Source organism: Ornithodoros turicata, chromosome 9 (genome assembly GCF_037126465.1).
Source record: "Ornithodoros turicata isolate Travis chromosome 9, ASM3712646v1, whole genome shotgun sequence".
In the NCBI taxonomy this organism is placed as follows: Eukaryota; Metazoa; Arthropoda; class Arachnida; order Ixodida; family Argasidae; genus Ornithodoros; species Ornithodoros turicata.
This window is the reverse complement of record NC_088209.1, coordinates 17,083,910-17,097,350: the sequence shown is the minus strand read 5'-3', so window position 1 is coordinate 17,097,350 and position 13,441 is coordinate 17,083,910. Positions and strand designations below refer to the sequence as shown.

At 47.3% G+C, this 13,441-nt stretch overlaps 1 protein-coding gene across 1 annotated transcript in view; it reads right to left on the bottom strand.

Annotated features, from left to right (window-relative positions):
• The window catches only part of LOC135368218 (alkaline phosphatase-like), a 43,982-nt gene extending 31,598 nt beyond the window's left edge, over positions 1-12,384 (bottom strand). Inside the window, exon 1 of the mRNA XM_064601365.1 lies at positions 12,121-12,384. Coding sequence (XP_064457435.1) covers positions 12,121-12,223 — 103 coding nt within the window. The 5' untranslated portion in view covers positions 12,224-12,384. The remainder of the gene's footprint in view (positions 1-12,120) is intronic.
• Between the last annotated feature and the right edge of the window lie 1,057 nt (positions 12,385-13,441).

Here is a 13,441-nt window from a genome sequence, read left to right as displayed (position 1 = left end):
TTTTTTTCAGGGTACACATCTCAAAACACACTCTACACGAGTAAAGTTGGCTTCCCCCGGTTGCACGCGGGCGTTAGGTCAAGCCCACCCCATGAGAACAAGCTTAGGATCGTTTAGGATGTGTGTGTGCTTTGCAGTTCAACCTAAAAATTGTTTCAATCAAGCAGAATGGCAAATGATGCAATGGAGCGCGTTCATTCTTGAGAACGAATTTTGTGACAGAACATAAACAAAACAAAACATTTCAATGTGCAAAAAACTCATCGTGATGCTAATCAGGGAAGCCAGCACGCGTTCGAAATAAGCAAGAAGAAGCACATGATCGAGAAAACAACGATAGTTGGTGCTGTGCAGAGAAGCTGGTTTGAGGGAAAAACAGCTTGTATGATCAATAAACCCTTGGGCCTGTTTTTATTTTAGACAGCGCGCATTCAACACGCGAAATTAAATAAATCGAGCAGAATGACAATAGCATAGTGGCGCTATGTGGTGAAGCTCAAGACGCACTGACACTCCAACGCTTATTAAACAATGCTATGCACGTACTGAAGCTAAAAAAGAAAAAGGCAGGCTCAACCCAAGCTGAGTATGAAGAAACACACTGCTCGTCTCAGAATACCCTGTTCAAACATAGCCAGTGTACACGACACAGCTCGCAGTCCTGGAAGCACTCTTAGAAATATAAGTCCAAGGCACAACGTCGCACTATGAACGAGTTCATCTCGGAAAAAATGCGCGCTCACCTTCGCAGACGGGTCACGAGCACCATACCGCAATATCTGAAACATGCGGCGCGTGGACAGCTCACGTGACTTTAGCCAGCCCGTGCAGTTTTAGACTTCAACATAAGAAAAATAACTAAATCAAGCACAGTGATGCTATGTCGTGACTGACGCTTATTAAACAATGCTATGCAGTGAAGCTTCGCACGTACTCAATGTTAAAAACGGACACTCAACCCAAAACTGAGAAACACAATTTCAGATTGCTCTCTCCCCGAACATCCCGTGCACCTCCGCGTTCCTTCTCTATACTGGAAGCAGCAATCGTCGCACTATGAACAAGTCCGGCTCATCAAAAAAAGAAAGGGCTTACCTCATCACACCGGTATTACGCACGTAGACTCTTGTCGCATGGCGCGGTACAGCAGGGTAGGGAAACACGGCCGCGTGGACAGCTCACACGATTTCAGCCTGCCCGCGCACACCTCACAACATGCGCCGACACACCCAACATGTCGACCACTTACGCACGGAAAACTTGATAGCCGAAACACAGGCGCGTAAACACCCCTCTGGTTGGGACCATCTCTTTTATATCAGTGCTCGCTCGTTTCCGCAAGGTTGCAAGCCCGAGAAATTGGGTCACCTTGAAGATGAGCCATCTGTTTTATATCAAAACGCACTTCATGGCCAAACTCTGCGGCGGACCCTAGCGGAAAAAAATGTTGCGTCAAGGTGATGTAACGAGAAACTGGGTCACCTCGTAAATCATGTTTTCCGAGGCCGCACGTATTAAAACCAGTGATCACACCACGCTATGAGAAGGAAAAAAATATCCCTATGAGTCCACCTGCTCATTGCCGAAACAAGCACCGAGAACAAAGGGTTCGCTTATGCAGTTTCCAAGAGGTTCCAAATGTCCCTCGCAGCTAACGGGCGCGCATCACGGGCACGATTGTGTAAACAAAATCGCACCACCCTCCAAGGGCGCATTTGAGTTCCGTCCGTCGGTCGACTCTGGGTTAAGCGCACAACGAGGAAGATGAGGAAAGTTTTCAGTTCATTCGGCAGTATTTCCTGTTTTTAGGAGGGAAAATTCTGTGTTGTGTGATGGAGACGCTATATAGATAGGTGATAAGGAGAAGGATTATATAGCACGTACTCATCGACTAAGCGAGTATAGTTTGTGGAGAGCGCCACGCTATTTTAAAGTAATTTTATATCATATCCCAAACGTTCTGCGCGATCAAACGGAAAGAAGAAAACCGTTTCACGCATCACGGTGCGTGCGCGTGCTCAAACAAGTTCTGGCTATTAGTAAAAGAAGTAGTTTTGGGTTCCCAGGCGGGTGTTTCCAGCGCATCAGGCAACAACGTAAACTGTTCTGCGCGATCAAACAAGTCCCGCTCCCACGCGCGTACCATATCATATCTTGTTTCAGCGTGCTCAAACAAGTTCTGGCTTTTGTGGTCGTATGATGGTGCAGATTTGTAAGAAACACTGAAGAGAGTCAAGGATGATCCTCCGACATGAGAAAAGTGATGAGCAGCGACTTGACAACCGCGAAACTGCGAAGCCTCAGTGTGTCGTGTGAGATGGATCAGTTCGTATGCAAACGCATGCTGGCAGATTTACAATGCCTACACAACTTTTTAAATGGACACGGAGAAGAGAGTGATTTTAGTGACATTTTGAGAGCTATTCCCGTGCGGAGTACTCATAAAATCAGACAGTTTGTGAGATACAAGTTGGAACTGCTGGAGCGATATAGAAACGGAGAACCCATCGACGAGACAATCATAAATGCCGGGTTTTCCATCCCCGTGGTGCGCGACTACTGGAAAAAGAACCACACGAGCTTGGACATTACCGTCATCGAGGGAAATGAACGTGTTGTCTCCACGTTAGAAGACATCCTCGCTAAAGTGTTGTGAATACAGTGTTTAGCAGTACCGCGGGGTCTCTATGAAGCTTTCATCGGGAAACGATTCACCACCATCGACAGGGTAGACGATGCCATGGACGAGATCCTACGAGTATACCACGAAATTGAGCTAGAAAAAGGGGATGCGAACCTATTCATGATATCACGCGAAGTCCTAAAGAGATACGGCTACAGAGACATCGCGGGCATAGATACTCTTCAAGCTCTTCATCTGCTGCACGTCTTAGTTTACCTCTGGAATGAATGCTGTCGTATCATGTACGAACCGGATGGCTGTCCCCTAAAGATCGAGTGAAACAGAAGAAGAAAAGGCGTCTTTGACGAGCAACCGATTGGAGTGCGGAACAAATAAATAAATATTTTGTCAACACAGTTGTCCGTTTGTATGACTGGATAGGAAAAGCACGATATTTCTTGTATTTTTCTAAAGATATAGATTATAAAGTTGTTCATATACTCACACATACTATACAAGATATATGATTGTGGATTAATTGCTAAAATTTATCGATCCACATTCAGGAGAAGTGGTGACTACCACACATCAGTAAGAGTTTAATCACAATTTGAACAAGTGTTGCGATTTATGATCAGTGTTGTAGAATGTGTAATTTCACAATACGCAAGCTTTAATTCGCTCACTTTGACGAGCACTCTTTCACGATGACAGAGAATTTAATCCAATGGATTGATATTTTCTATATACACTATAACATAATGCGAATTCTTTATATCGTGGATATTAAAAGTTACGAATATTTTCCGAATGAAATTTACTTAAAACTCGAAGAAAGGGTCACCCGCGTCGACGAACCCGTTTCGGCAACACGCCGGGCCGCGTTTCCCCAATGCCGTACCCGAAACCGAACGCGATTCTGCGCCCGACGCGTTAACGCGGTACCGCACGCGTGCGTGTTGCTTTTTGCGGAAACGGGTTCGTCGACGCGGGTGACCCCTTCTTCGAGTTTTAAGTAAATTTCATTCGGAAAATATTCGTAACTTTTAATATCCACGATATAAAGAATTCGCATTATGTTATAGTGTATATAGAAAATATCAATCCATTGGATTAAATTCTCTGTCATCGTGAAAGAGTGCTCGTCAAAGTGAGCGAATTAAAGCTTGCGTATTGTGAAATTACACATTCTACAACACTGATCATAAATCGCAACACTTGTTCAAATTGTGATTAAACTCTTACTGATGTGTGGTAGTCACCACTTCTCCTGAATGTGGATCGATAAATTTTAGCAATTAATCCACAATCATATATCTTGTATAGTATGTGTGAGTATATGAACAACTTTATAATCTATATCTTTAGAAAAATACAAGAAATATCGTGCTTTTCCTATCCAGTCATACAAACGGACAACTGTGTTGACAAAATATTTATTTATTTGTTCCGCACTCCAATCGGTTGCTCGTCAAAGACGCCTTTTCTTCTTCTGTTTCACTCGATCTTTAGGGGACAGCCATCCGGTTCGTACATGATACGACAGCATTCATTCCAGAGGTAAACTAAGACGTGCAGCAGATGAAGAGCTTGAAGAGTATCTATGCCCGCGATGTCTCTGTAGCCGTATCTCTTTAGGACTTCGCGTGATATCATGAATAGGTTCGCATCCCCTTTTTCTAGCTCAATTTCGTGGTATACTCGTAGGATCTCGTCCATGGCATCGTCTACCCTGTCGATGGTGGTGAATCGTTTCCCGATGAAAGCTTCATAGAGACCCCGCGGTACTGCTAAACACTGTATTCACAACACTTTAGCGAGGATGTCTTCTAACGTGGAGACAACACGTTCATTTCCCTCGATGACGGTAATGTCCAAGCTCGTGTGGTTCTTTTTCCAGTAGTCGCGCACCACGGGGATGGAAAACCCGGCATTTATGATTGTCTCGTCGATGGGTTCTCCGTTTCTATATCGCTCCAGCAGTTCCAACTTGTATCTCACAAACTGTCTGATTTTATGAGTACTCCGCACGGGAATAGCTCTCAAAATGTCACTAAAATCACTCTCTTCTCCGTGTCCATTTAAAAAGTTGTGTAGGCATTGTAAATCTGCCAGCATGCGTTTGCATACGAACTGATCCATCTCACACGACACACTGAGGCTTCGCAGTTTCGCGGTTGTCAAGTCGCTGCTCATCACTTTTCTCATGTCGGAGGATCATCCTTGACTCTCTTCAGTGTTTCTTACAAATCTGCACCATCATACGACCACAAAAGCCAGAACTTGTTTGAGCACGCTGAAACAAGATATGATATGGTACGCGCGTGGGAGCGGGACTTGTTTGATCGCGCAGAACAGTTTACGTTGTTGCCTGATGCGCTGGAAACACCCGCCTGGGAACCCAAAACTACTTCTTTTACTAATAGCCAGAACTTGTTTGAGCACGCGCACGCACCGTGATGCGTGAAACGGTTTTCTTCTTTCCGTTTGATCGCGCAGAACGTTTGGGATATGATATAAAATTACTTTAAAATAGCGTGGCGCTCTCCACAAACTATACTCGCTTAGTCGATGAGTACGTGCTATATAATCCTTCTCCTTATCACCTATCTATATAGCGTCTCCATCACACAACACAGAATTTTCCCTCCTAAAAACAGGAAATACTGCCGAATGAACTGAAAACTTTCCTCATCTTCCTCGTTGTGCGCTTAACCCAGAGTCGACCGACGGACGGAACTCAAATGCGCCCTTGGAGGGTGGTGCGATTTTGTTTACACAATCGTGCCCGTGATGCGCGCCCGTTAGCTGCGAGGGACATTTGGAACCTCTTGGAAACTGCATAAGCGAACCCTTTGTTCTCGGTGCTTGTTTCGGCAATGAGCAGGTGGACTCATAGGGATATTTTTTTCCTTCTCATAGCGTGGTGTGATCACTGGTTTTAATACGTGCGGCCTCGGAAAACATGATTTACGAGGTGACCCAGTTTCTCGTTACATCACCTTGACGCAACATTTTTTTCCGCTAGGGTCCGCCGCAGAGTTTGGCCATGAAGTGCGTTTTGATATAAAACAGATGGCTCATCTTCAAGGTGACCCAATTTCTCGGGCTTGCAACCTTGCGGAAACGAGCGAGCACTGATATAAAAGAGATGGTCCCAACCAGAGGGGTGTTTACGCGCCTGTGTTTCGGCTATCAAGTTTTCCGTGCGTAAGTGGTCGACATGTTGGGTGTGTCGGCGCATGTTGTGAGGTGTGCGCGGGCAGGCTGAAATCGTGTGAGCTGTCCACGCGGCCGTGTTTCCCTACCCTGCTGTACCGCGCCATGCGACAAGAGTCTACGTGCGTAATACCGGTGTGATGAGGTAAGCCCTTTCTTTTTTTGATGAGCCGGACTTGTTCATAGTGCGACGATTGCTGCTTCCAGTATAGAGAAGGAACGCGGAGGTGCACGGGATGTTCGGGGAGAGAGCAATCTGAAATTGTGTTTCTCAGTTTTGGGTTGAGTGTCCGTTTTTAACATTGAGTACGTGCGAAGCTTCACTGCATAGCATTGTTTAATAAGCGTCAGTCACGACATAGCATCACTGTGCTTGATTTAGTTATTTTTCTTATGTTGAAGTCTAAAACTGCACGGGCTGGCTAAAGTCACGTGAGCTGTCCACGCGCCGCATGTTTCAGATATTGCGGTATGGTGCTCGTGACCCGTCTGCGAAGGTGAGCGCGCATTTTTTCCGAGATGAACTCGTTCATAGTGCGACGTTGTGCCTTGGACTTATATTTCTAAGAGTGCTTCCAGGACTGCGAGCTGTGTCGTGTACACTGGCTATGTTTGAACAGGGTATTCTGAGACGAGCAGTGTGTTTCTTCATACTCAGCTTGGGTTGAGCCTGCCTTTTTCTTTTTTAGCTTCAGTACGTGCATAGCATTGTTTAATAAGCGTTGGAGTGTCAGTGCGTCTTGAGCTTCACCACATAGCGCCACTATGCTATTGTCATTCTGCTCGATTTATTTAATTTCGCGTGTTGAATGCGCGCTGTCTAAAATAAAAACAGGCCCAAGGGTTTATTGATCATACAAGCTGTTTTTCCCTCAAACCAGCTTCTCTGCACAGCACCAACTATCGTTGTTTTCTCGATCATGTGCTTCTTCTTGCTTATTTCGAACGCGTGCTGGCTTCCCTGATTAGCATCACGATGAGTTTTTTGCACATTGAAATGTTTTGTTTTGTTTATGTTCTGTCACAAAATTCGTTCTCAAGAATGAACGCGCTCCATTGCATCATTTGCCATTCTGCTTGATTGAAACAATTTTTAGGTTGAACTGCAAAGCACACACACATCCTAAACGATCCTAAGCTTGTTCTCATGGGGTGGGCTTGACCTAACGCCCGCGTGCAACCGGGGGAAGCCAACTTTACTCGTGTAGAGTGTGTTTTGAGATGTGTACCCTGAAAAAAAATGTTTTCCCCATTTCCAACTGTGGCTGTGTGAACAGGCGGCGGCATGTAAGCTGTTCAGCACGCTGGCTCTCTTGAACCGGTTGGATAGAAATGAGTCACCAATGCAATGGCAGCTGTCCATCTTTGCAAAGACAAGCGGCGCCATCTCTTGTCTGTGTAGGGTAGAGCATGTGAAAAAGTTTCATTGTGAACCGGTGAGCAGCCGCGGATGGGCCGATAGCAGTTGGAGCCCGTTAGGGAGCCCTAGACATAAGTGACCAATGAGAGGCTTGTAGTCAGATGGGCCAATGAGCACTTGCAGTTAGATGAGCCATATGGTGTCTATCGAGGGAGCTGAGTGACCAATGAGCGCAAGAGATGACCGGGATCTCTCTGATGCAGCTGAACCAACCCACAGCTGCCTGTTGTACCAAATAAAGGTTGAAATCAACAATTGTCGTGTGTGTCTTGTCTGAAGCTGCTGCATTGTGGTTTAGGAGCGACAGGCTAGCCAATCACTGTCCAGCAGGCTTAACGTGGACCAATCAGGGCCAGACATCGGTAGGCTTTGGTGTGAAGGGACAATCAGTAGGCTTAGCGTGGTTCGGCTTAGAAGTCAGTAGGCTTAGAATGGACCAATCAGCATGAAGTAGGCAGAGCTGGTGAAGAGTTGCGCCATCTGGTGTCAGTGGACTTAGAATGAGGGCCAATTGGTAGCGGCCAATCAGAGCGCTGGTTGAGTGATCAGTAGGCTTAGCGTGGACTGGCTTAGAAGTCAGTAGGCTTAAAATGAACCAATCAATGCGAAGTGGGTGGAGCCATTAAAGAGTTGCGCCACGAAGTAAGTAGCATCAGGGCCGGCCACAGCCGTGCCCTATGACGCAGCTGGACCGATAGCATAATTTCTATTAAATGTGTAGGGAACCTTCTTCGGCGCCGTCAGAGCATGCGCGTTGTGAACCAATGGGTGGAGGCACGGGCCAATAGCCGTTGGAGCCTACCAGCCCCCGCTAAAGTTATCTTATGGTAAAAGTTCCACAGTTAAATTTATCTCGTCTAGAGATGAGTGTGAGTGACCAATGAGTGGCTTGCAGTTCAATGGATCAATAGCAGTGACCACTTGCTGTTAGATGGACCCATCGGAGTTGGAGCCTATGAGGGAGCTGTGACCAACTAGAACCAATAAGGAGCTGGGTGAGCGGCCACATGCAGTCAGATGAACCAATAACAGTTGGAATCTACCGAGGGAGCTGAGTGAGCATGAGAGATGTTCACGTAGACCAATGATCTCTCTGATGCAGCTGAACCTATACCCACAGCTGAACCAGGAGGCTGTTGCACCAAATAAAGGTTGAAATCAACGATTGTCGTGTGTGTCTTATCTGAAGCTGCTTAGGAGCGACAGGTAAGCCAATCACCGTTCAGTAGGCTTAGCGTGGACCAATCAGGGGGCCAGCCATCGGTAGGCTTAGAATGGACCAATCAGCGTGAAGTGGGCGGAGCCAGTAAAGTCCGGTGTCAGTGGGCTTAGAACGGGCCAATCGGCAGGCTTACATTGGAAGGGTGATCAGTAGGCTTGGAAGGAACCGCGTGGAGTTGATGCACCTGAGTCGCGCCATCTGGTGGCACGAGGTAAGTTTGGATGTATGAGATAGAGACATTGGGTTAGAACCATCTGAAGCCGCCGCCGCCGCGCACCGTCTGGTGGCGGGCCAATCGGTATAAGTTTGAACATCTGAGATAGGGCCGCAACGGGGTGCCGGTGAAGGCAGTGGCGGCGGCCAATCAGAGGGGGGGGGGGCTGGGAGAGTGCGCGGACCGGCTTAGAATGGACCAATCAGATGGGTAAGTTTGGACATCTGAGATAAAGCCGCAGCGGGGTCGCTGCCGCCGCGCCTGCACCAATCAGCGTGAAGCCGGGGGGCGGGGTGGAGTCAAGTAATGAACATAAACGGGCGGGGGGCGGAGCTATGGTGAACCAATCAACGCGCGATCAGTAGCGGTGGCCAATCAACGGGGGGCGCGGAGCCAAGTAATTAGCATGAAGGGGTGGAGCTACGGTAAACCAATCAATGCTCAGTCAAGGCTTAGCATGAGCCAATCAGCGTGTGAAGTGGGGGCGGAGCCAATTAATTAGCATGAAGGAGCTACGGTCAAACAATCAAAGATCAGTAGGCTTACCATGGGCCAATCAACGTGTGAAGTGGGCGGAGCTAATGGCGGCCAATCAGATGGCTTTGGATTTGGCTTGTGTTGGCTTAGAACTGGATTGTGTTGGCTTAGAATCGGCCATCTTGGATTAGAAAAAAGAGGCCGTTATAGCGCTCGGTTCTTGTGCCGCTCGGTTCTTATGCCGCTCGGTTCTTATGCCGCTCCAAAATTATACAGTCTATGTCTATACTACTTATTTAGTGACTCTAGTTACAAGCTAACGAGTGGAGGGAAATTCAAAAAGGCGGGCGGGAAATTTAAAAAGGTGGGCACGTGATAAAACACGTGCACGCCGCTCTTCGCGCGATACGTAAACGCCGCCGTACACGTCACGTGCAATGTGTCACGTGCCCACCTTTTCGAATTTCCCTCCATTCGTTAGCTTGTAACGACCGTAACGACGACGAAGCGATTAAGCCCCCGGATTTGGTGAAAACGGGAAGCGTACGCTTTTTGTGTGACAATTATGAACATTATAAGTGTCACAAAAAGGCGTACGCCTCCCGTTTTCAACTAATCGGGGCAGATAACGATATCATTCGAGATGATGGCTGGCTTTAGGAGTGTGCTATGTGGTGAAGTTCATTTTTAAGATTGTAGGATATAACTGTCATCTTGTTTCTGTCGCGAGTAGAGGGTGAGACACGTAGGTGGGCGAGAGGGTCGAGAAAGAGTACTGCACGTGGCGAGCGACTAAACAACGTTTCACGGATGCAGTACGCTTTCTGTTTTCATTCCTGCAATACCTGCCTGTAAACCCCTGCACTACCTGCGCGGAACGTGAGCTGTTTATGAGAAATGCCGCTGTGAAGGTCAGCTAAGGACGTTCCTGTACATGCGAGGAAGGGGAATGTCTAATGAGAACGGTTTAGAACATACGAAAGGAAAATGTCGTCGACATAACGTCTCAGAAGGCAGGGATGAGGTTGCAGGGATGAGGGACGGTTGCGTCATGCGTGAGGTATGAGCGAGAGACACCCGAAATTTATGCATTCCATCTCACTCTCCTTCTTAAGAAGTTCGACAATGCGGAGCGGGCTCTCATCGGTTTCCTCAAACGGTTTATCCGTTCCTCGCGGGGGTCAGTTGCAGAGACCATGTCCGAAACCTCCCCGCATTGTAGTGTTTCTCGAAAAGGAGATAGAGAGAGAGAGAGAGAGAGAGAGCGCGAAGGCGCGCGCGCGCGCGAGAGAGAGAAGAAAACTTTCGCTCATAAATCACGCAACCGACGGCTCCCATTCCTTTTGTGTTGGTTTTAAAGGTAACTGCATCTCTCATTCCATAAGGAAAAAAAAAAATTCCCACTTTGGCCCGCTTTAAATATAAACCGCTTCGGCCTGAAGCAAGAAGATTATTTGCCGTCGAGGATGGAACGCATTCGAAGGCGCCTGGGGGCAATAACCCTGACCACAATTAACTTGAACCAATCAACATTCTGTTACTGTATAGTGTAACTCCTTCACTCTCTGTACATTCCCTCTCATACATGGCCTTCCCGTTGTCAAAATGAGCATTCATCTTTGCTGGTGACTCACTGTACCGTACCGTCGCTCATACGCAGTCGAACCCCGTCACTCGATGTAAAGCCACGGGACATCATTTGAGAACAAACTCGTTTACCCGGCTTAGCAAAAGACGCGCACACGATTTCTACATAAAGTGCTGTCCACGCCATGTGTTTTCGCGTGTTCCGAAACACTTGTCACTGCTTTCCTTGCTGTTGCTGATGCCCGCGCATCCGTTTTATACCTCGTAACTCCACAGGCTGTCTGCAGCTGTGACCAGGAGCTTTGGAAGGAGCATTCTTATAGGAAGAGAAACAAAGCAACGACGAAACGATGGAAGAACAAGGTCACGCAGTTAAACGCGAGTGTTGCGTAAGGTACATTATCAGAAACCTCAGTCGCGCAAGGACACGCTACGATGTTCTGCTAAACATAGGTATTGCACTTCTAAACGTAGCTGTTCTAAATATATATAATATATAAAAAGTTCAGGTGATGGCAAAGCAATACTGATGTAAGAAACACAACCAGATTTCGGCAGAAATTTATTAGGAACTAGAAGATTAAAATGTTGTTGCAAGTATGTTGTTGCAAGTATGTTGTTGCAAGTATGTTGTTGCAAGTATGTTGTTGCAAGTATGTTGTTACAAGTTGTTCCAACGGAAAGCTCTCGAATGTTCCGAATAAGGCAAAAGTTCCGCTGAAAAGGTCTGCTCGATTTGCACAGTTGAAATATGGCAGTCGCTGAAAAAGGAAGACAGCGGCAGAATTTGAACGGGACGTACATGAGGCACGTGTTGTGTTTGCCCCTTTGTACGTTCCAGCCTCAGAACAATTCACTTTCCATCGATTTGTATCGCTGTTTTGCCCCTAAAATTAAAAGCCAAAAACCTTCAACTTGTCAAGAATTACCGACGTCGTAATTCACTTAAAATCTCCCCCAAGTCGTTATTCACGTAGTCCTCATCGTTATCCTTATTCGTGAATTCCTTATTCTAATTATAGATATTGCTAACATGCAACCCGTTCCGCAACATCACCCGCGCACATGTACACCGCAAACGACAGCAACATTTTCTCCTCCACGGCAGAGATTGAAATGCATGGCACACCCTTCGCACTTACGAAACATCTATAAAAAGAGCTTCCGCGAGGGACGTTAAATACGGGGTGCCGTGTGATGAGCTTTCATCGCACGTTAAAGAACCCTCAGGTGGGCAAAAGCAATCCACAGACCGACCACTGTGGCGTCGCTCATGATCTCAGTTGTCTCGCGACGTAAACACCCAATTATTATTATTATAAAAAGAGAATCCTCGTTTTCCTGCCTGCCCAACTCACCTTCTTCCTGCCGATTCGGTACATCGTAACGAAACGTCCTTCCGGCGGCAACCGTCGACACGACCAGTACTCCTAAAGTCGCGCACAACGTGATGCAGTTCATCGTTCGCCAGCGACAGTCGGAGACAAGCTGTGTCAGTACAGCCGCTCAACGTTGGACGCGACTTAGTTATCGCACGGAATCGTGGAATCGCGTGATGACGAAGCCATACGCGGGAAGGCTCGGCTCACGCGTAGCAGACGGCGGCAAAAATGGCGGTCTGTTCGAAAGCGCGAAACGTTCGCTCAAGCGGTTTGGCAGGTTCTCGAGGAAACGCTTCCCATTCGCGAAAAACTGTCTGACGCGTTCATGAAGGAAACGCGTGCGGCCTCATTAATGTTACGGGAGCGCGTGCAATGTGCAGTGAAACCTGTGGGGCGGGTGTCGCATGTATACGTTATTACGTATTTTTGGTATGGGCCTGTTGCTCTGGGCCAGGTGGCGCGAGTGAGCAGCAACATCAGCGCCCCAAATCATGCAACACTCCCCAGTTTAGCAGACGACGCGGCACTTTCAAGTACACGGTTTCGAGTTGTTCGCGCTTTTCAAGAAGCACCGCTTTTTCTGTTGATTTCCTACAGGTTTTGTAGCTTCCTTGGCACCATACCGTTTGACACACCATGCAAAACGCGCTGATGGCACTCCTTACTGTTGGGATCCGCGGCCGTTTGGGCCCGAAATGGCGCTGTGCAAACTTCAGTGCAACAGCCCTATTGGCCGCGACAAAAAGGAGAACCCTAGCAGCACAATGTACTGAAACTCAAGTGCAATAGGGGTGGACGGTATGTGTCTTATCAATTTTTCTTTAGTTTCAGGAGCCTGTTCAAGGCCTTCCACCTACCCGTCCACCCCTACTGCACCCGACTTTTAGTACCATTGTGCTGCTTGGGAACATTCTCTGATGGGGAGTATAAATCTTTGATGTTCAAGGGCATTAACGTCACGTGTCTGCTATGCACGGGACTTCTTCAAAGAGGGGAGGGGGGTATGTTTATTGTGATAAGAAATGAAACGCTACCAACACAGCGGTGTTTTGAAGGAGACACTCAGAATTGCTTGCAGGGCTTCCCAAACGATAAAAAGGACTGCCAGGTACACAAAACAAGATGATAATTAATGACAAAATACGACGACAAAATATGAAATGAAACAAATAACAAAATATAATGATGAAGAGCGTCCGCTCGAAACGTCAAGCATCCCTCCCACTTGTTTTCCTCTTTTGGGCTTCCCAAACTGTGGGTCGCGATACCCACGGTGTCTGCAATAGGTTCAGAGGGG